The sequence below is a fragment of the Ciconia boyciana genome, chromosome 5 (genome assembly GCF_034638445.1).
Source record: "Ciconia boyciana chromosome 5, ASM3463844v1, whole genome shotgun sequence".
NCBI classification, from domain to species: Eukaryota; Metazoa; Chordata; class Aves; order Ciconiiformes; family Ciconiidae; genus Ciconia; species Ciconia boyciana.
The window spans coordinates 65,132,893-65,156,072 of NC_132938.1; the positions used below are offsets into that span (position 1 = coordinate 65,132,893).

The 23,180-nt window shown below is 39.4% G+C and overlaps 1 protein-coding gene across 1 annotated transcript in view; it reads left to right on the forward strand.

The window, feature by feature from the left end:
* ARHGAP24 (Rho GTPase activating protein 24) overlaps positions 1 to 23,180 on the forward strand; it is a 222,579-nt gene that overhangs the window by 15,956 nt on the left and 183,443 nt on the right. Inside the window, exon 2 of the mRNA XM_072862988.1 lies at positions 20,573 to 20,772. Within this exon, the coding sequence (XP_072719089.1) occupies positions 20,593 to 20,772 (180 nt within the window). The 5' untranslated portion in view covers positions 20,573 to 20,592. The remainder of the gene's footprint in view (positions 1 to 20,572; positions 20,773 to 23,180) is intronic.

Consider the following 23,180-nt stretch of genomic DNA (forward strand, 5'->3'; position numbering starts at 1 on the left):
AATTGTTCCATCACTTCCAAATTACCACTATCAAAGCCTTTTTTTCAGGGGTGCTAGGACAGCTTGCTAAGGTTTTGCTTTGCGGATTCAAGCTTTAAATACATCCAGGGGAAAAGGTTTGTCACAGGGCTACTTGTATGGTAGGTTCTTACAAAAATCTAGACCATGAGGTGAATTATGCCAGGATGCTCCTCAACTGCCAGACGTGAGATATCTTTTGGTGTACCCCAGATTCCTCAGCAGTGTCTCAGGAAATGTCACACTGCTGCGAGAGCTGCTTATGGCCTGCCTTCCTTACAGCAAACGTGAAGTAAAATTCCCCGGTGAGCCATAATAAAGATATAAAGCAGCTTTATTCTGGAAGACTGTGTTGAAATCTATTCCTCTTAGAACTGGTTTTGATTTTTTCATTCCATTGTGTGCTATGCTGCTTATCACGGGCTTTTTGGTTTTGCCAAGCAGAAATCTGCCCTTTCTTCTGGTTTTGTTTTTTATTATTATTATTATTATTATTATTTTTATTTCTAAACTGTAATTCAAATAACTTGGGATTAGAGTTTAGCACAGCTAATGCATATTTGCCAGAGAGAAGAACTGGAAGTCATGCTTAAAATATTTTGCTTTCATAATATCCAGATGTGTCTGGACTTCCTTTGTCTGTCAACTGTGGTGACGACATCTCAGTTTTCTTCTTTTCCTTTCACTTTGTGTTCTTCACAATTGAGTATTTCAAAGGATAAACTGTGGCTTAGTCCTCCATGTAAAGTGTGACACAGGGATGTGATCAGGTTCCACTCAGCATCTGTTCTGAATTGAAGTCGTGTTCTGTCTGCACAGAAGAGCTATTGTTAAGTATGTGTGTGTGTCACCTTTTCATACTGTTGGATTCCTATTTCTAATTGTGGTGCAACACTCCAGTTGGGTATCGTATTGAAGAGGGCTGGTCGACAACTTCCCAAAACACTTTTCCACCAGAAGGCACTCATTCATGTAATTGTAACCACTAGTGGGAGCTTATCATTTGCACTAATTTTTTTTAATTGAAATACTGCATTGCTTGGTTTTTAGAGCATATTGTAAACTAGTGTCTAATGTAACAAATAATATACTGTGTGTTGACTTTTAGGATATTAGGATGTTTCTGAAATTACAAGTTTCAATGAAAAGTAGGACTCAGATTCAAGTTTGAGATGAGAAAATATTTAGAAAGGTGGGGGGGTTCTTGAGAATGTGAAGTCTAAGGTTCAGTACTGTCTGGTAGGAATGTGGTCATAATTGCACTTTTAACAGTCTTAAAATGATGCTATTCATCTTCTCAGGAGCTGTTATGCATACTTGAGCTTGTACATGGATTTGTCAGTAAATCACATACAAAGATTTATTACTAGGTATCAGCTTAAAGTGATCACCATGGTAAATGTCTGTTTCTTTGTTTATATTGTTGTTCATTTAAAATTCTGTATAAATCTTGCCTCTGTAATACTGTGAAAGAGCTGCCATCTGACAACTCTCTCTTTTTTTCTTTCCTACCAGTATCTCATTATCTTCTAGATGCAAAGAGCTGGTTGTGATGTTTTCTTCAGACTTTGAATCATCTCGTGTAATTTCTGTGTGATGGCACAGTAGCTTTAGGTCCTGGATATATAGCGTCAGTGATATGTTGATCACTAGGTTCATTTGTCCCCCTTACAGAAACAGATTTATTCGGAGATGGTCTTATCCTCGCTTTATGATGGCTTTGGGATTGAAAAGATTATAAATCAGGCCCTAAAGTTACCACTCAGGTTGTGGTTCCCAGTTCCTTTTCTGTCCTTGTACTCTGGTTATATCTTGCAGAATTAGCAGTCCGGAGCAAATATCACTGGGAGAGTTAGATGCTTCTCTTAAATGCTTTTTTTCAGACGACTCCTACAAAATAGCTGGTAAATGTTTCAGGGTTGCAAAACCAAGTAAAATGGAGAGGTTATGGCTGTTCCGCTTTGTGTAATCTCCTCTTCTTCTTCTGTGCATTGTTTTTCAGTGAAAACTCCTTCACAAAATACTCTGATGGACCTCTGTTGTGCCATTTTCTGCAAAGATTTGTGTCCCTATGGCTGTGGTAGATATTGTCAGTCTTGTTACAGGACCAGCAAATCAAAATGCCCTCTTGGTACAGCAGACAGGTCTTTTTTGGTTGCCAAAAATGTGTATTCTTAGCTCATTCCCCTTCTTGGGAAAAATGAACCATATAGTACGGACAGGAGCATTTTCTTACACTGTTCTTTACAGTGTACAACAGATCTGTAGGAAGGGGAGGGACAGTAGGTGGAGATTGGTTTTATCTTCTCCGCTGCCATTTGAGAGAGACAGGTGGAGTTTTTCATGACTGCCTTTGCCCTACCTCCCTTATATTTCTCAACTGTTGAACCAGGTGTAGAGCTGTTAAAGGTTCAACACAGCTGCACAGCTGTGCCAGTGTTATGCTTGGATCACCTATATGGGTGTTTGTGCAGGAAAAGCTGTGTGACTGAGCTGGATAATAGTAGTAGTAACTAAATAATTGCCTAGTAAATTCCTGGGAATGTATTTTGCTGGTCCCAAAATATTTACAAAGGGAATGTTCATTTGCCTATTTTGAGCAGAAGAAAATACATTGAGGTAAATTTACAAAAGTACTGTTTAAGGGGAGGGGGCAGGGGGAAAGGAGATGGTTTAAAATCAATGGTTTTAACATACACACTCCTCCTCCACGTGCAGTTTTTTGGATCCAGAAAGTAAACCCAGGTCTCTCTCCTGTTCATACTAGTTATTCAAAATGAGAAGCTTTATAGGTTGTTCAACAAGCTTTAAAGAAAAATGTGAATGGTTGCAAGTGAAATTTTTCTATTATTTGCTTAGTGAGTAACAGTAAAAGACATGTCAGATTTTTTTTTAAAAAAGTAAAACTACTGACTGGATCTCATCCCATTCTGCCAAAAGAAAACATCGGTTGGTGTCATCCTTAGGGGTCCTTAGGGATAACTTTGGTGCAATCTACAGTGATCTGATAATAGTGATGAAAATTAAGTAGTTCTCTTGGTGATTTAGCTCTACATATCTTACACTTAGCTTTAAAACTGGTTGTATTCTTCAGCCAGTCACAGTAATTAATAATTTTGAAAAATATGGGCTGTGCAGGATTTTGGATGCTGAGACACTGCATAGAATCTCATCTGCTCAGTTTTGGTGAAAGATTAGCCAGATCCTTAACTTGTTACTGGGGAGAGGGAGATTTCAAGATCAAAGAGGTGGTGTGTCTCAGACCTTGTTTCTCTCTAAGATTTTGCCAGGAACGGATTCCAGTATTTCCCTGTCTTGCCAACCAGTAAAGCAGCTTGTGCGGTTGCGAGCTAGGTTAGCTACAAATACCTGTTTATAATTTATCATCTGAACTATGAATTTGGTAGAGGGGCAAACCTGAGAAAGTGAAATAATTGACCTTGTTTTGATTCATACCAGTCCCTTATGAAAATTAACCTATAACTTCATTCATACATTTTAGATAAATTAACTGAGCTATATTTCCTGCATAAACAATAACATTGTACTGGACAAATTAATTAATGAACTTATTTGCTGAATGCATCCTAATCTGCCAACCTGAAGATGTTACTTGATAGACATGCCATTTTAAAGTACAGTTTCTGACACCATCTGACAGTACCATCATCCCTGATCAGGTCTTATTGTTCCGTTTTTATTTTATCCATTGCAAAGTATGTAGGGCTGAGCGTTGCTTTTTAATGCACTTGTAAGTTGTAGTTTGCACCTGCTTTATAGACGAAGGAATGTTATAAAGTTCATGTGTCTGCCTAAAAACAGAGTATCCCAGAAACAGAGACATAAAGCAATAACTTTTTGACCATAAGTGAAAATTTCGCCTGTAGTACAACTCATGCTACTATGGAGCATACTCTTGAAACCCTTTTGTAAAAACTCATCTTAGAGCAACTTTCTCCCTCCACCCCAAAAGCCTAAGCTTACCTGGGCTTAAATTGAATTTAACTTCTCATAGTACCTTGCAGGCTGGCCATCTTCTCAGAGTTTGTATTTTTGCTGGTATGTGCACAAGCTTGAGCATGTGTGAGTTTCCATCGCAGCAGTTGGGTGTGCTGTCATTTGGAGCAGTAAATACTGACAGTTAAGATAGATACACTGTTGATAGGACAGTGCTCTAGTTGTGTTCAATACTACAGATGATGTAAGGGTGGAAAAGATGTACATAATACCCAAACAGATTTGCGGTTTTCTTTTCCTGAAGCCAGCCAGTAGTGGTTGTACTTGCCTTCTTCATAGCAAATTTGTTTCGGAACGTATTCTTAATAGAGATAGTTGCAAGAACCCGCATTCCCTGCATAGGAAAAATCTCAAAAAAAAAAAAAAAAAAAAAATCCAGTGTAAATAGTGTTTTGGTGGAGGTTCCAGCTAATTTATTCATACCTGTCTTGCAATTGGAGTTGCATGAAAAGGAGGAAAAGTTGACAATGCTGAGTTAAGTTTTCAACAGTACTAGAACTGAAGGATTTTGGAAATAAACTTATGCAACTTCTTCAGTAGCTGTACAGAATCTGCATCAATGTGAACAGGATATCTGTATGGCTAGATCAGTAATACTAGCCATACTACATGTTCTACTCATGTGGATAGTCCCTGTATATGTGTCTAAGAAATATTTGACGCTACTTGACACCAAAGTGTGTGTATGCTTGGAAGGGCAGTGGTAATGGTTGAACTTTCAGGCTATTCACAAAATTTTTGTGGCACTTAAGCCAGAAATAGCTGCTCCTTTGGAGAAGTTTCAAACATATTCTGTGTAAAGACTAAAGCATCAACTTGTAGGATGGATAGACAATTTTCTGAATAATCAGCAGGTACTAGAGAAAGGTATCACATGAAAAATTTACAAGCTGCTCCCAAGTGTCAAAACTACTTACTGCAGACCTTACAGATCAAACTAATTCCTATCAAACTATGTACCAAAGGATGGAGCTTTGGAAGGAGAATTCGTTCACCATTAAACAACTTGTAATGTGTAGAAATATTTTCAGAATGGGGAAAAAACCTGGGAAGCTGGGATTTAAGTGTGTGCTTTTAATGTTTTGGATTCAGTCAATGTTATGTTAGTATTTGACAACAAACTAAACATTGAGAAAGCTAAACATATACCCTGGTTAAACTTGTGTTTGCTGCCTGCAACACCAATTAAAAGAACAAAGCCACCTACACATGGTGGAGGGAATGGCTTCTTTTCACATCTATAACCAGAAGTTATATTAGCAATGGACATACAGAAATGTTCTTTCTATGCTGTCACTATTCAAATAATAAAATGAGCAAGGTTTATATACTGGTGGCTGAGACTGAGGACTGCAAGTGCTCGTGCTTTCAATTTCTCTCTTGGTTAAATATCTTGTAGGCTTTGGTCTGTCTTGGGGGTGTTGGGAAAGTGATAGATTTAGTCCTTTGGTCTTGGGTTTCCTGGGGCTGCCAGTACTGAGAGGTGTACATTCTTTCCCCTTTTGTCTAATTTCCTCCCTTTGAAGTGGAGATCAGGCTTCCATTGAAAGCAGAGGTTGTCCAGATACATGACACATGAACATCTGACTTTATTTGAGGGTACATGAAAGGCTTTTATTACTTTCTTTTAACATTTCTGTCTCGTAATATCATCCTAAATCACACTATGAAACGAAATCATAGTAGTTACCGCCTAGATTCCCTGTGTGTTGTAGAAAGCTTAATGCTTTATGTACAGGATCTGTCAAGGCCTAGCTGAGATTTCAGCTGCATTGTCTTCCATATGTTTGGAAAAAAAACTTCATCATCTGCATCTAATTTAGCAGAGAGCTGGAATGCCGGAAACATATTTTTGTTCCTGATGAAATATAACTGCAAGTACTTTGTGAGTGAAAGCGTCAAATTGGAGTTGTTCCTCTATTTGTGTAAAGTGGAGAGGATTTCCAAGTTCTAGCTGCTTTTATCTATTTGTAGGTTATGGTCCATATCTCTTTGGTGTGGCCTGAGCCTAGAGGGCTGCAATGTCGAAGTCATCAGGTCAGCCGTGGTTCGACTTAGCTCTTGGTGTAGGGTAGAGGAGCCCTACTGCTGCTCAGCTCTTGCTGCATCTATTTGTGTGATGATCTAAAGTCCTTAATGAGCTGGCTGCTCCTGTAGGTTTCTCGCACATAGTAACAGAAGACACTTGAAGATGTTTGATATCTTAGTATCTTGTGCTTAGACTCTTCAGCTGGCCTTAATGCAGAAGGTAGGTAGGTGATACTGATCTATTACAGTGCCTAGTCACAAATAGCAACTGAATTAACAATTTTATTTTTTGTTTTGCTGAAGCATGTGGCAAATTTCATCATCCTAAGAGGTGAAGTGAGTTGGTGCTTGTAAGCATTGGTGTGTTTTGTATGTATTTTGTCCAGATTCCTTTACCAGCTTATTGCCAGGGAAGCTGAATTTCCACAAACAAAAGAAGACTGACATCTGTAAGCTGTGCTTGATTGTTTTTCTCTCTATTAATTCTGAAAATTTTATGTATAAAGCTATTTTTTATTTCTTTGAAACTTCCAGGGCATTTGACTGTTTTGTTAGAAAATGCAAGGTCAAAGAACCATTTTTGATGAGTCTTGCTGTTTACTCTAATAGTTCTGAAGCAGCACCAGCAGTGTTATGTCTTCTAAAAGACAAAGGCCTTAGGAATAATTGAAAACAAAAAAGAGAAGAATTAGAAAAGCTTTTCCAGAGCTAATGTAAAAAAATAACTTGGGTCACAAGACAATAATTAGGGCGTCTGTTCTGCAAACTCCCTAAGTACGAAGTTGTGTTTTCTAGAAAACCGAATTGTTGCTGCAACTTCATCCATTATTTACACTGGCTAGTCTGTTTTTCTAAAAGATTTATTATATTTTTCCATTCGTAAAGGTTGAAATATTGTCTTGAGAACCATTGTGTCTATTGGAAGATAAGTTGAAAAATCTTACTCTGTCTGCATCTGTTCTAATTAAACTTGGTTCCTAAATTTAGGTAAGTGATGAATCAAGGTGATATAAAACAGACAACTTTGAACAAAAATTTCTTCCTGTGGGATTGATAGCTAGAAATTTTATCTTCCAACTTAGAAGAACAGAGTTAACTTTCAAATCGTTATCTTATCAAGAGTAGATGAAAAAGAGTGTAATTAGGGTTGCAGATGCAGGAATAGGGAAGAAAAATTTTCAGATAAAAGATGCAGAGAAAATAAAATGAAGTTACTAGAATAATAGATTAATTTAATTGCCTTACATTGGCTTTTCTGCAATGTCTGTTCTAGAGGTTGGTTGTAAGTATAATTCCTTGGGAAAAAATTGTACATAATTGATAGTTTTAAAATAAGAAAATTTGCGGTTGTAGCTTTTACCCAGCTCTACTGCACTGACTTGGATGTGGAATAAATTGTGGTGCTGATTACTGTATTTCTCTTAGCAGTCACCTCACACAATTCATACTTTCCAGAATGCACCTTATTCTGCAAAAACAAATCCTCAAACAATCTGTGCTTAGGGAAGTAAGGAGCTGCTTGAATTTGTGGGGCACTGATTTAAACTTCTGTTGGTTTCCTGTACTGATAAAATATGTTGCTTTTGAAATGCAGGATGGTGTTGGTACAGGTTATAGATAACCTGAAGGTTACAAGTGAGGGGAAAAAAAGGTGTCCTTTCCTTCTTTCTAAAAAGTATTTTCAAAATTACTATTTTGACACCTGCTGTAGATGACAGAGGGAAAAAAAATTATTCTATGAAAGTAATTTTATTATGTCCTGTTTTCCTTAACTTGTAGCCACCAAAAAGAAGGGAAAGATAAGACTTACATTACTCAGGGCTACAGAAACTCCTGGAAGAGCAAAACTGCAGGAACAGGAGGATTAATTGGTCCTTGAACAAAGCTTGAAACTGGATACAGTAACTACCATGTACAAGTTGCATGAAATGCAAGAAAGGAAATAAACAGTTCAGCTAATAAGAAGAGATTAATAATATGGGTAGGAATTGTTGTAAAATAGCACTTGGGAATCCTGACATCTCCCTTCCCGAGGACGATAGTGTATAGAAGATATACTTAAGTGCAAGAAGCTACATTGCATTATATTTCTGTTACTGTTCTCCCTCTTTTTGTCTATTCAAGAGCTGGATTGGAGTATGAATTAGGTCAGTGCAGTTCTATTTTCTATCCTTTTAAAATATGAATCCTTGTTCATACCATTTGATTTGTGATCAAGCTTCTGTAATTTTTATTGTTATGGGCATTGCATAGCAAGTATGTCCCTCCCAGCTTTATGGTGAGGTTACTAGTCTGGGAACGCCCTGTTCATTCTGATGTGGAAGTGATGTTCTGTGTGTAGGAAGGCCTTTCTGTTGTATTTCCTTCTTTACTTTATTATTCTGTGTTGTTTACTGATTAACATTGGCTGGCTGATTGTATGTATCACAGAGCTGTTGTGGTTTCTCATCTTCTGATGACAAGTTTTAAAGGACTGGTGTCAGTGAAGGGGTGAAGCTTAAAGAGCCAAAAGGAGAGTCACTGGGAGAGGAATGCCTATTTGTCATGTTGCATGAAACTGCTTTTCCACTTGAGGTGCAAAAGGAAGAGCAGTCTTCATCAAGACCAAGAATGTACTTCCCTGCTAGTCAGGAACAAGCTAACCCCGTGCTACCACAGAGGCAAGGACCTCAGCTGGCAGCACTGCTAGAGCCATTACCACAACAAAATGACCAGATCAGCCTGGTGATCCTAGTACTCAAACCATGCTTGCTTGGCAAGTTGATGACTGTTGTCTGCTGTTAACTTGCATCTGTAATATCCATGTGAACACGGTTACTTTCTCCCATCTTGTAATTTATTGCTTCTGATGGCATGCTGAGAATGGGAATGAGTTTTATTCAGTCATGATTGAGGATGTAATTTGAAGGAAGGCAGGGGGTAGGAACAGGGATGACACAGTGTTACTAGCTAGCTGAGCAAACTTGTAGGTAAGTTACAGAGACTGTCTTGACATTAAGAGCGCAATATTATGTAACTTGGTCTCCAAGCATCTTGATGTGTTAGCATGATGACTGGTGGCTTTTGGCAACTCCCCAAAAAACTAATATCATACAAGAGTTATCCTAACTTGTTTGTTTCACTGTTGATTTGTTACAGTCAGCAAATTTTTGAAAGATGAAAAAAAAAGCTGAAGTGTCACGAGTAACTTATATCGTTACAAAAAGCAAATGTGTATCTTGGAGATAAGCTGGCATTGTTTTCAGAGCTAGTGCTGAAAACATTTCAGAATTAAGCACCAAGTGTTGTAATTATAGGTGTGAAGAAAAGGAGGCCTGTGTTAGTGAGGAAGAAACATGCTTTGTTTAATATAGCACTGTATCTTTCTGGTAGTGCTACAGAGGTGACCCAGATCTGGGTCCATGTATACTCCTTGTGACTTCATACTGTAGGGGATGAGCTCAGTTAAAATGAGTGGTAACACAAGTAACACTGAAGTAAATTCTGCATGTTCAGGTTTGTAAAAAGAGAAGCCCCAACAAAGAGGGGTTTTTTCCCCTTTCACACACAAACTAGAGAAATCTGTTCATGGGGTTCATGTTTCAAGGTGTACTTGTCCAAAGCAGTAGTTGCAGGCTTGTGAAATCACAGCCATTTACATGGGGAGAGAAAGAAAGATCAAGAAAGCAGCAGTGCAGAGCAATGATGTCCATATAGAGAGATGGGCTATTTTTGGGGGGAGGGTGGCAAGGCTTCTCTGTTGCTTTGACTACAGTAATGTGAAATAGTAAGGCCCTCTGAATGTAGGTGATAACCTCCTTTCCCTTGGGCATGCTGATATTCTGCTCTGCAGGTAGTGACTTACATAAAACACAGACTCTCCTTACTGTAAAGGGAGTTAATAAGAGAAGATAGATCTTGCTGGTTTGTTCTTAACATTATTTTATGCTGTTAATGAGCTCTGTCATTCATAGCAGGAGGAATTTACATTCTCAGGATACCTTGCCCCTCTCAAACTGGATGCTGAATAAATTGAAATATGTAAACATGAACATGCTTAGCACAGTTTCACAGTGGCTGCAGATTCAGGACCTGCCATCTTTGGATTGTTTCTCTTCTGCTTTTGCGGCTGTTTCTCTGAAGCGTTAGTCCTAGTTAATGCAACTGTCTTTCTTTTTGTAGCCTGCTTAAAACCTGGAGAGTGCCTGATGTTACTTTGCTACTAGGTGGTGCTTTTTTTTAAGTAAACAAAACAAGATATGTTTACCTTAAGTTTCGTGTAGGTAAGTAACATGTGCATGTCTCCTGTTTCTCAGTCATTTACTAGGTGAATAGCTTAACTTGGTTTTCACTTTTTTTTTTTTTTTTTTTTTAGTGGAGCAATGCCAGAAAAAAATGTTTTACATGGTTTTAGCTAGCTTTCAGGTCACTGAAGATAACCAGTTACTTGCTAAAGTGCTCTTGAATTTAGTTCTGCTTTTCACTCAATTCACATAGCAGACAGGTGTGAGGAGGAAGGCTACCCGGTATGGCAGCATGCAGTTATGCTCTGTGTTGTGCTCATTTCAAATGCATTTTATGTAATGACCAGAAAGACACGCGTGAACACAGAGTGCCTTTAAAGAAGGTATGTTCACCTTTTAAGTGTGGATTATAATAACAGAGCCTGAAGACTGTTGGTGCAATACAGTAGAGAGTTGCATCTTTGGCTTTTAATGGTTCCTTCAGTACAAGCTGGAAAAGTAGGTGTTAGCATCCATGCCCAGATGGAGCTTTTAAAAGGATAAGGACCACATGAATTTATACCGTTCCTCCATATAAATTAATTTCAGAGTCAAGGGGTAGTGTCTTGGTGCTGGCTTAGGAATTTGGGGACAGTATTCGCTTGGAGTTTTACTGGAAAGGGCAGTGCCACAACAGCTTTATTAGTGTAGTATAGCATAATTTTTCATTTACTAAAACAATTTAGATGGCATAACATAGTCACTACTGCTTTCTGAAATATATAGGAAGGATTGTGGACTCTCTTTTTCTGATGCAAACTTGGTTTTAAAAAAGTGAAATGTTAATTCCATAAGTACAAATTAATGCTTTTCCTGGGCAGAAGATGGAAATGTCAACTACAAAGTAATGGTGCTTATTTTGAGTTGGCTTTTTCCGTGGAAAGACATACATCTGCTTTTAAAAATTTTGACTATATTGTCTCCAGTATTCTAACAAGGAAATTTATGTCAGTATGGTTAATGTTTTTAAGTGACAGAGGCAATTACCATTTATATAAAACATTTCTGAACAGCATTAAAACTATACTGATTTCTGTTTAAAAGTAGCTCTGTTTTAAGTTTAGGTCCTGCTGGGGTTGGCACACAGAGAGGACACAAATCTTGGCTCTGGTGCTGAGTTTAGTAGGAATGGAAGTGGATGCACCCTTGAATGTGCTAAGTTTGAGCCTTTGGTTCTGAGTTGCCTATGTTTATTTCAGTTGGGATGGTGCCAAGATACCCCCTGAAGCTGGGTGGGTGCTCACTACCTGTGTACAGTATGTGCCTACCTGTTTACTATCCATATGCTCTTTTGGATGCATACAGTACATGTGTAATGTGAACACATAACGGCATTACAGTTTCCCTTAGGTCCTGCACTGTCCATTGCTCCTCTGGAGTGGGTGAGAAATGGACATGGTAATTCTGAATTACAGTGCAGGCAGGTGCTGTAATTCTGTTCCTCTGAGACACTGGGGCGGGATGCTCCCAAGCGCACATTTCAGTGATGCTGTGGTCCTTCTGGGGAACACATTTCCAAGTGTGAGATGTCTGCTTCAGAGGATCTCTCAGCAGAATACCAAATGCTGCTGTTACTTGAACTTCTTTGAACTGAAAAGGAAACACATTACATTGTACTTTACAAAGCAGAATAAAGTAATTTCACATGAAACGTTAATAGTAAATATGTCAAAAATAAGTCCACAGACTTCCATTTATCAAATGTGAACTAATGTAAGACTTAAAACGTAATTATGGGGTGGGTTGAGGTGGGTTGAATCTTCCTTTGTTTCCACTGTGACTTCTACGGAGGCACCCAGAAATAAGGTTCCTCCTGCTCTGAACATCTGTGTATCAGGAGAGATGTTGCCAGCCAGTACTTGCTGTGCTAGCCTCTTGTTGCCAGAGTTGGGACTTTGCTGGGGCTATATATGCTCTGAGCAAGAGATGAATTTGAAGCGCGGTGCAGGCAGCAAATGTTCCTCTTCGTTCCTCCCACTCTCTAGCAACCACAAACCCTTTTTGCAGAACCCGTGTGCTCCTTCAATTTAGAAGAATTGCAACAGGTTTAGTAGGAGGCTTTTGCTTCTGTAGACAAACTAGAATGTATTTTTCCCGCCTGTCAGCATATGTAGTGAATGTAACTCGTAACATCTTAATTCTCTTGGTCAATTTTACAAGGAATGTGGAAAGCCTGAACTGCTGTGAATAGGACAATGCAGAAAGTCCTGTTGTGTTGGATTTCCTAAAAGAGTGTGCAGCCTTGTTCCATTCTCAGTGATTCACTGTCAGAGAGCTGCTGACATCTGTACTCAGTTGCCTTTTGCCATCAGTTTTTGAGAACAAAGAGTAGTGCCAGAGATTATTTTTATACTTTGAGAGATCATCTGTTGAGATCATGCTTGGACACAACTCTTAATCAATTCTTTCGTAAGTGAAGCCAGTAAGTGCTGAAGTATTCACCACTCACGTGTGGGAATTAAGTTACTTTTAAGCTGTCCTTACGATCCCTTTGTCCATGTAAAATACGAAGCTGTAAAGAGGGTTTGAGGTTTTTCAGTGTCAGATATTCAGACGCAGCATAACCCATTGGTTGGGAAGAGACATCTAGGAGTTGGAATATCTTTTTGCTGTTCCAGATGCTGCTTTTGACTTGCTCCCTGACCTTTTCACTGCTCAGTATTTCAGCTTGTGAGACTTGCCAACTGTTCTGGCATTTCTTTGTCCATCTTGCATCACTTGACACTTCGGCTGCCAGAAGCTCTTTTCTGTCTTGTCTGTAGTTTTGTATGCTTCTCCAGATAGTAACAGTTGATCATCTTCTGTATGCAATTTCTCTCTAGCTTTGCCAGTTTTACAGAATAAGACATCTGCAAGTGGAAGCCTGGGCAGAAACCTGGAAGATGAGGGACCACTCCATTCTAATCACACCTTCACTTTTCCAGTCACATTGGTAGCAGCAACCTTGTCTTACAACTGTGTGCTACTATGTGAGGAAAAAGCTGAGGACATATGTGCATAACAAGTAACATGCAAAAGCGTAACAGAGACAGTGTTAGCTTTGTAAGTCACTCCTTAAGCCTTCAAAACCCTCTTTTGTGGTGTGACATTTCGTAATCACTGCTAAACCAGACATGGTATATCTGCACTTGAGAAAAGATAGCCAGACAGATTGTATGTAAATGTTACACAAATATTCTACAGGTGGAGTCCAGCTTGACTTATAGCAGGCAGTGGGATTAGGAAGTGATGGAGAGAACAAAGTGTAATTTCTAGGTGTCAGAAGAGAGTCTGTAATGGACAAAGTGCTCTTAGCTGTGCAATTTCATTATGCCTCCTGCTGCCACAACAGTAGTGGAAGGACAAGAAAGGGTTTGTCTGAATGTTGCTGCATGGATTTAAACAGAGTAGGACCTAATGGCAAAGGCAGCAAAAGTTAACCTATGACACGTACCCAAAATACTGATCTAGGAGCATGATGCTGTAGTCACAGAACTGCTGCAGTTGCTTTGCTTTACGTAGCGGCAGCTGACAGATACGGGGGACACTCTAATACTTTTGTTACCCAGCTATCTCTACCAAGGAAGCCAGTATGATTTTGTTGCTATATGGGGAAGAAATAAGTTCTAGCAAGTAGAGAAATTATGTGTTTAGGACTAGCTCCGAGCTCCATTCGGTGCTGACTGCAGAAAGGACAAACGGGAGGCAAGAGGTTCTGAATCTGCAGTCCCCCCATCTGCCAGCATTTTGTACCAAAGACCATACTAAATACGGAGGCACTACTATTGATCATTGCTATTTCAAGAGCAATTGCAAAGCGTCTGGCACACTTCACCTTCCTATCCACCAGCTTGAGCTGAGTGCTGTCCTGAACATGATAGGGCAGAAGTTTTTTGAGAGATTAGTCTGTTACATGATTCCTAAAAGGTAGGTCTGATGACCGTCAGTGACCCTAGACGCTAGACTCATACCGGCACAAATGCAGCTGGTACTGTGGGATTATGGTGAGTGGAAGTGAACTAGTGTCCAGACCTCATCTATAGGGCAAGTGCATAAGCACATGTATACTAACACTAGTCACAACCACAGAAGATAAATATGCACACACAAAAGCTGACATTTTCAAAGGTGCCTGACAGAATTTGTTAACTAATTTCCATTGTAACTCACAAGAAGCTGAATACATTCTTATGCTCTTTATAAATTCTCTAGTCCCATTTTATTTTGGCTATTTATGGCTAGCTGTGCTTGAATTCCTGTAAGCAAACAGTAGGACTGTAAGAGTTTGGCTAGTGTAGGAATATATGTAGGATGGTTCTGGCGTGGAAATGCAAATCATGTACTAAAGAGTTATATTTGACCAAGACCTCAATTTTCTGGCAAAATTATTTGGTCTTGGTTTTGGAACTGATCCCAAAATGCATTGAAAAGTCATGGAAGTCTTTCCCTTAGCTTCACTAGGCAGTGGATCAGGCCTTCTACAATCTGACTGCTGATAACACCTCACGCAATTTTTTATTGCCTAAGTAGTAATTATTTAGGCCTTGGAAGTGAAATTCTTTCAAGTAAAATATCTTCAGGCTGTCCCTGATAGGACAAAAATTGAGAGTGGGGAATGCAGAACAGCCAGATTTCTGTGATTAGGAGTATTATATATCTGTGATTATGTATCTGTGATTAGGAGTGTTACTGCCAGTAGTACAAAAGGTTTCTCAGATGTCTCAGAAAACCTTCTGCATAAAAGTATAATGTCTGTTCTAAAGGCTTCTGGAGGAAAGCTACTGGGAAGTGCACTGCTGCACCTTTTGAAAAAGAACAAGACAGGAATGCTTTAAACTCTGTCCTTGCAGTGACAGAACTTGAGACATGCTCCTTCCAATGTTCATCTTGTAAAAATGGTTGCCAAGCACTAGCAGAAAGTCTTAAGTATTTTTTTACCTCTTTGACATGGTTTTTCCTTCCATGTGCAATATCCTGTTGACACAACAGATGAGTAGCAACTGATTTGAAGCATCCTGATGGTGAGAAATAGGCCAATCTTTGGCTTCCTGCAGGAGTTGCTCACAAACGCATTCCTGTGTTGTAGCAGAGATTCAGGTGTCTTGAGACATATTATGAGTAAGATAAATGCAGACAATGTTTTCACATACTAAATGGTTTTACAAAGTTGTTACTCAGCCAGACTAAATCAAGAAAAATCAAAAGGAAACTCACTGGTCAGAGGCAGCACTCTGTACCTGAAAGATACTGATAACCTTCAACTTAGGCACTTATGCTTTATGTATATATAGCTCATGGGAAATAAGTAGGAATGAACCCAAAATTAGACATCACTTGGAAAGTGAGTTCTTCATGTAAGTGTTGCTCTTGAGAATGCTTGAGAATGTAAGAGAATGCTCTTCATGTAAGCATTACAGTATTTAAGTAATCTAATTTTGTATAGAACCATTGTGTGTCAAAGATTTTTATGAAATTTGCACTTGTATATGTGTGTGTATATATATTTGGCAGATATGTTAATCAATGACCAAGTCAATTGTTGCTGCAAAATTGCAGCCTTTTACTGGATATCTGTTAATGTGTCTGACATGGAGAAGTCATCTCCATGCAGTGTTGCACTGCTTTCCCTTTTGGGACAGCAAGGGGATTAGACCTTGTGACAGGCTGGAGGAGTACAGTTCTGGGGCAGGCACTTTGGTGGCTTCTCATCTTTATCCATTTTGTGCCAGGCTGACATTGGGCTGCAAAGGACCTGATACAGCATCTGAGCAACAGCAAAGATGAAGAAGGGTTGCTGGAAGTGAACACTGACGATGTTTTGCATGCTTGAAATGTGCTATCTTGGCCATGAGAAATTTCAGTGAGAATAAAAACATACTGCAAACCATCAGGGTTTCTTGCCAAATGGATCATGTTGGTGCAATCCTGTGACTTTTCATTGTAACTGGATTTGCTGTGCTTTAATGACTTTCTCTGACTATTTCCTGGCAAAGCGCTGGGATCTGGGGGAGCTGCCCAATTCCATATTTCAAGTATTGAGCGAGTGGTAGCTGAGGAGAAACACTTCCCTGCTTTCTGTGCGTGGCACCGGCACAGCCCTTCCACATTGGCAAGGAGAATGTAAGTGCAGTTATTTGCCTTCTAGATGGACTAGTGAGAGAGGCAGATGCCCTTATGGGAGCAGAAAAAGGTTGGATTCGGGCCAGCAGTGGTAGATGGCGATGGGCTCCGTCGACCAGGAGATGTTGATGCAGAGCCAGTGCATCAGGGAACATTTCTCCTTTTGTTTACTTTGCACTCCCAATGTCCAGACAAGCCCAGGAGAGTGAGGCCACAGCCAGCCCCAAACAAATAGATCGTGTAGCATTTGTTCAGTTCTGGTCATTACCTAAACTGGAGATTGGCCAAGTCAGTAGAGTTGACTCTGGCAGCAAGTACAAGTTGTGTTTCCCATTCAGAAGACGGGTTTGAGGAATACGCTCATTTAGAGCTTGAAATGCATGGCTTTCTGCCTCGTCTCATGAGAGCGAGAGAACTTGGAGTATGTTGATGTAATTCCACATTTTGTCATGTGTTATTTACATACTGTTTGCACCTCGCTGTTCTCTGCATCAGTGCCAGCACCCTGATATTTATGAAATTTATTTTTATTATTTTGGTGTTGAAACAGCTGTAAAAACAGCTAGTGAAAGTGAGCTAGCTGCTGGAATTTCTGATTCCGAGTCTGGTTTGTAGTAGGCAGATTCTGAAAGGGAAGGAGAGATTGAAAACAATGAATAAACTTAATCTCATGACTAAATACAATTCCCCTTAAGAAAAACAAGTTAGGTGGCTGAAATTTTAACTACTGAAGAAATCACTAATAAATGAAATAATACAACTGTTTTGTACAGAAAGTGTCCAAGGATATACTACTGCTTTAAAGGGCATCTTACAGTTGCCTGTGAGGACTTGGGAGCAGTAGAATGTCATTTCTCCTACACCTCATTTGTTTTAGTATTGCAGAAATAGTTTAAGATATAGATTTTACCAGCCAAAGAGAAGTAGATCAATTAACATTTTTCCTGGCTGTCTAAAATCCAAATACTTAGTTTGTACACTGGTGTCAGCACCAGTGAAATGTGACTTTGTGGAACAAAATTAAAAATAACCTTTCATCCAAGTAGTTAATTGCATTTGACTTTGGTATTTAGATTCTTGTTTGTGGTCCAAGTGTAATAGGGACCTGGTGTCCTTAATACTGCAGTGATACACATAATTACTGTATCTAAACTCTTCCTTTGTTCTTGCCCTGAGGCTGGCCCAAGCAGGAGAGATAAACTGATCAGGTTAGCTGAAGCTGAGAGCTGTGTTTTTCTGCGGTTGTGCAGCAAGGAGCAGGGGGTAGCCAATGGGTGATGATTTTGTTCCTTACTTTTTTCAGTTGCAATAACTTACCTGCTGTTTACAATGCTTTCCTTAAAGTATTTGCTAATTCACTTTCTAAGGATGTGAGTTGGAGGGCTGCTTCTTGACATCTACTTTGGCCCAGCCAAAAACCAGCAGCATCCAAGACATTTCTGCTCGTATTCAAAAAATGCCAATTACAACTTGGGTGTATTTCCTTTTGGAGAGAATGATCTTGTATAGCACAGATAAGTCTGTCCTCATTCCTGACACGTTTTCACCATACACAGTGATAAGCAGAGGTAGGGTACAAGTCAATTTAATACAGCGTGCTGTGTATGGATGAAGTCGGTTCTTGGAGATTACCTGATCATTGCTTATTGCAAATAATTTCACCTAACCTGTCTTCCTCTTCCTAAAGAGCTAACGTAACAAGTGAAAGAGCTTGGGCATCCAGGGATAAAGCTGTAGGGGTTTCAGAGGCTGCTTGGCCACTGCTTTGTTGCATTCATAGTTAATTATTGCAGTGCAAAGTGAATGAAAAAAATATTACAAGAGCCCAGACCACCTTGAGGTGTGAGCAGACGTTTATGAACAAGGCACCGAGAAAGCAAGCTATTAATTTTTCTAGAGATAGCTGAATCTCCATTTACAGCTCCAGACTGCAAGGAGGCAAGGTTCAGTTCAGAAACTCAATGCAACATCTAATCTACTCTGCAGCCCCAGAGCTGCAGTTTTTGGAGCATGTACTCTGGTGGTACATAACCCTCACAGAAACCCTCTGTCAGTGTGGTCTGAGGCTTTATCAGCTGGTTCGTTCCTGTTAGGATGTAATTGTAACCGCAGGCACACACACACACAAAAAAAAATCTGTCTGCTCCACTGAGAGCCAGACATGTTTGTATGTTTTGCAGGGACACTTTGCTCAAGTAAATGTAACAGTACAAGTGTTCTGGGTGACTCTAGGTGAACCCTAAAGAGGCAGGAGAAAGATTTTCTTTTCCTTTTTCTGAGAAGAATACCAAGTGATTTAAGTTTTGATCCTGCAATTTGTACTTTGCAATGAAACCTCTGTGCTTGTGTGGAGGCCGGTTAACCGCAGTGGCACAGGGCAGTTAAGAGATTTAATCACAGAGATCAGATTCCAGGATCCAGTCCAAAGCAAGGATGTGACAACAGACTGTGTGTGGATATTAAAAGCAAAAGGTGTAAATGCACAGCAGAGATGGCAGCTGGAGAAGTTGTTCCAAAGGGGAGGGTAAGTGTGAACGGTAGGAAGAAAGGAGCCAAAGGAAAAATGGGCTGAAATCTATTGGAATCTATTGATCTATCTGACTCATAACTGGAATGTATTGATCTTTTTATTTCTTCTTGCTTGATTATATTGCAATTTATTTTACAATTATATAACAGTATCCAGACAAAGTACTTGTATTAATTGCCGGAGGGATGGTCTCATCTATCAAATGAATGTGTATCCCTGTTTCTAATCTACCTTAGAAGCTGAGCACATAACTTTGCAATGCTGATGTCTGTTACTATGTTCAGTAACAGTATCGTTGCTGTACAGGGGACTGGAGCAGGATTGTCAGGCTTGGACTCACCAGTCTGTTTTGCCAAAGTCAGAACAGGAAGCTTTGGTCTAGATATTCTTAGTCAGAGATGTCTCCTGCCTGCAATGTCCAGAATATTTTCTTTTCCCACCCTGCTGTTTAGAAACAATAAATAGATTACCTATGAAGCTGACTTTCCCAGGCTCTAACAGCTGTGAAAGTTCCTGACTAGGCAAGAAAGGCTGCCAGTGGTAGTCTAGAAAGAAAAGTGTTGTTCTTCAAGTACTTACAGACAGTGAAATTTCACTGTTATTTTTGCACACTGCTGTGTTTGTGGTTATAGTCACATTTTACTCTGTTTAGGTATACGCTATTTGGCACACATAGGTCTCGGTTTGATTTGTATTTCAACTGAAAATATCAGAACTTGCAACTCAAAATCCTGAGTTTGTTGAGCTCTAAACTTAATAGGGGATCAGGAAGAGCCTTTTGACCATGAAGGTTAAGCACATGACTGCATGATTGTATGTACAAAATCCATCAGAAAGATTCCTAATTGTCCAGAGATGGTTAAAAAGTATAGTTTTAACAAGGCCAAAAAGCCACATGAAACTTTGTCAAGTTTAATTCCACACTTCAGCTCTGGTTTTGACACACTTCTCATGCCTTGAGTTGACATGCCAAAATTCTGCATGATTTGCAAAATGTCTGTAATAAGCATGGCTGGACACACACTCACTTCAGTCAGGAGATTGCTTGTATGAGGGGATATGTAGCTATTCTTGTATTTACTGTCACCATTCCATTAAATGGACTTTAGTAAAACAAAGAAAAAAAGCCTGCTTGTCTGGTGGGGTATATTAAGCCTCGGAGAAGCAGAAGCTTCTTTAATATTCCCTGAAAGCCCATAGCCTGTCAGGGAATTTTAAATGGGGAGGCCCAGTACTGAGAAGCATACTGCTTTCCTTAGTCTGAAGATGCACTGTAAGTTCATTCCTTGTTACTACCTGTAATCCAGCAGAACTCACCTCAAGAACCGGTCTTCCTCAGTGCTGGTTAAAATGTCTTACACTGTACTTGAACAAATCTTTTGCCTCTTGCCTGCTTTTTAGCAACTCCGTTCATTATTATTATTGTCTTTATATAGGTGAGTAATATCCTCTCAGCTGATAGGGTGCTAGTATGAGAATAAGCAGGCAAATGGTAAATACTTTTCTAGTACACCTTTGTAGTTGGGGCATGGTTTTTTTCAATCTGTGTTGAAAGGAGCAAGTTACTGCCTGGATAATAATCTGATTATTTTACCTTTTCCTCTTGTTTTCTCAACAGAAGAGTTGCCCAGTCCCAATATGGAAGAACACAATAGCTCTGCAGAGATTCCCCCACCGAGCCAAGGGCGGCACAGTGCCATTAAGTGTGGGTGGCTGCGGAAGCAAGGAGGCTTCGTCAAGACCTGGCACACACGCTGGTTTGTTCTCAAGGGTGACCAGCTTTACTATTTCAAAGATGAAGATGAAACCAAGCCCTTGGTAAGTGAAAGGAGGAGATAGGATGGGAGATGAGGGAGGAAAATAAGTTAATGCAAGCAGAATTGTCTGGTGTTTAAAGAACCAAACCTCTCCATCTCTGTCATTGACTCAGTACAACTTGGGATTTTGATTATGGTGAACACAAACCTGAGTCAGACCTTGGCAGTTAGTGTGGTTTCCCCATCAGGCTTGTTTCTAAAACTTCCTTTTCCAGGTCAGGTTTTCTCATTGCAGCATTTTAAAGGGAGTGAAGTGTACATTAAATTCAAGTAGCAAAAGTCAGTCAGGACTTCATTGAGGCAAATGAATAAGCTGTATTTGAAAAGGCACTGCTTATTTTTCTGCTGTTTAAAATGTGGAGTATCCCTGCTTTGTGTCTTCCCAAATAGGAAATCCCATAAGACTGTAGCCTGAATACATTGCCATCTGTAATGTAGAACAGACTGCTGTCTGCTGCCTCGTTCTGTTGTGGTGATTTACTGCTCCTTAATGCTAATCTATTTTCCTATTTATTTAGCTTTTTTACCAGCATGCTTTAGGGCTGCCTATCTCTAGAATGCCGTAAGAGTAGAGTAAATCATGCTGCCTCTCAGGTCAGGGCAGGCCTGAGCCTCTGTGATAATAAGTTAAGAGAGATCCTGTGCTAGCACCTACAGGAGTATGATAATCCTATGTTAATCATTTCCTAAATGCTTGTGACTTCAGAAAAAGCTCTGACATCTGTGAGTTACCTCTGTGCAGATATTAAATGTAACCGCACTCATTTTTTTATGCCTACTAAATTTTTGATGGTGTACCTTTATGTGGAATTTCACAGGGATGTAAAGCCCATCTAATCTAGCTTCCTGTATGGAACAGGTCATGACACTTCGTCAAGCTTTACAGCTTGCATTATGGTGCACGTGTTAAGAAAACGGTTCAGTCTTGAGGTAATCGTTCCCAAAGAAGTTTGTTGTACTAGTTAATTTCTAAGTACCAATTTCACAGCCTTGGTAGCTATTTGCCCTTGAAATTATCCCAGATAGTATAGGTTAATTAAATAATGCACTGCATATTTACAAATTATGTGTTAGTATGACTACTTTGAATATGAAATAGCTAATCATTTCTGGGAAATCAAATGTATCTTTCACTATATATATTTTGTTAATCAAGAGTGTAAAAAGCAGCCATCAAAATAAAAATGTTTATGGGCCAGAGCCTGGGTTTCCAGAATACAACTCTGCTTCCTAGCACTTGACATCTGCCAGTATGTTTGCATGCAAGGACTTCATTGCTTTTTGAGAGGTGACACAGTGCTGTATTGCATGGAGCTTTGTACAGCACTATGGAGCCCAAATTATCATCTTGTCTGTCGTGCCTGCCTAGTCATCTGTGGGATGACTTCAGAAGATCCTATTGACTTTGCTGCTTCCCTTTTGTGAAATGGAGGTGGTGATTCTGATCTTCTGATACCTTTGATAAGTTAGGTAGCAGTTGATTAAATAACTAAAAGTTTGTTTGAGTTTTCCATTTAAGTCTCAAGTAAGTTCATAAAGACACCTAGAGATACAAAGTTGGGGGGGAGAGGGGGGAGGAGAATTGCCAGCAGAAGTGTAACTTAAAATATGCCAATAGGTTTGGAAAAATGAATGGGCCTGTCCAAATTAGGATCAGTCAATATATCATCTTGGTGTAGCTTTGGAATGTTTCTGAAGCAAACTGCACAAGTGTCAGTTCCTGAAATATGTCAGTCCCAGGTTCAATGCCATGTACAGAAATGTTTTTTTCTCATTTAACTACATTGAAGGGTTTGCTGCATTAACTTTGACAAGAAAATCACTATGACCTTCTGGGAACCCTGTTGTTCTTACTGTGGAGAACTAAAGCAAAGAACTCCACTCATACCATGAATTTTCAGTGCATAGGGATATCATTAGGAAATGGCGAGCAGTATTTTGTTATATTATTATATTAGCCATGTAGTATTGGATCTGTATTTAGGATAAATACCTGTTTATTCACTACTGGATTGTATAGTCTGTACAATGTACAATTGTACAATAATTATTTTAGACAATAACATAATGGAAGAGAGTTAATGAGGTTTTTTCCAAATCAGATTGTAGTTTTTATTTTGCTTACTGGTTGGTTGTGTTTGGAAGGAGGCAGAGAGCAGTCATTACTCGTCCTGAGGAATGCTCTAATTGCACACCTTGTGTATATATATTTATAGAAAGTGGAAGAACTACAGCAGGAGAGGACAAGACAAGCCAGTGAGTTTATGTTCATAGCCTTAATGTGAATTACAGAAAAGCAGAATCCAGTTTCTGATGTGAATTCAGCAGGTGTCTTGAGGACCAGTCTGCTTAACGTTTGGGCTTGGGTCCAGTCTGTACCAGTAATTACGCCATGATGTTTGCATCTTT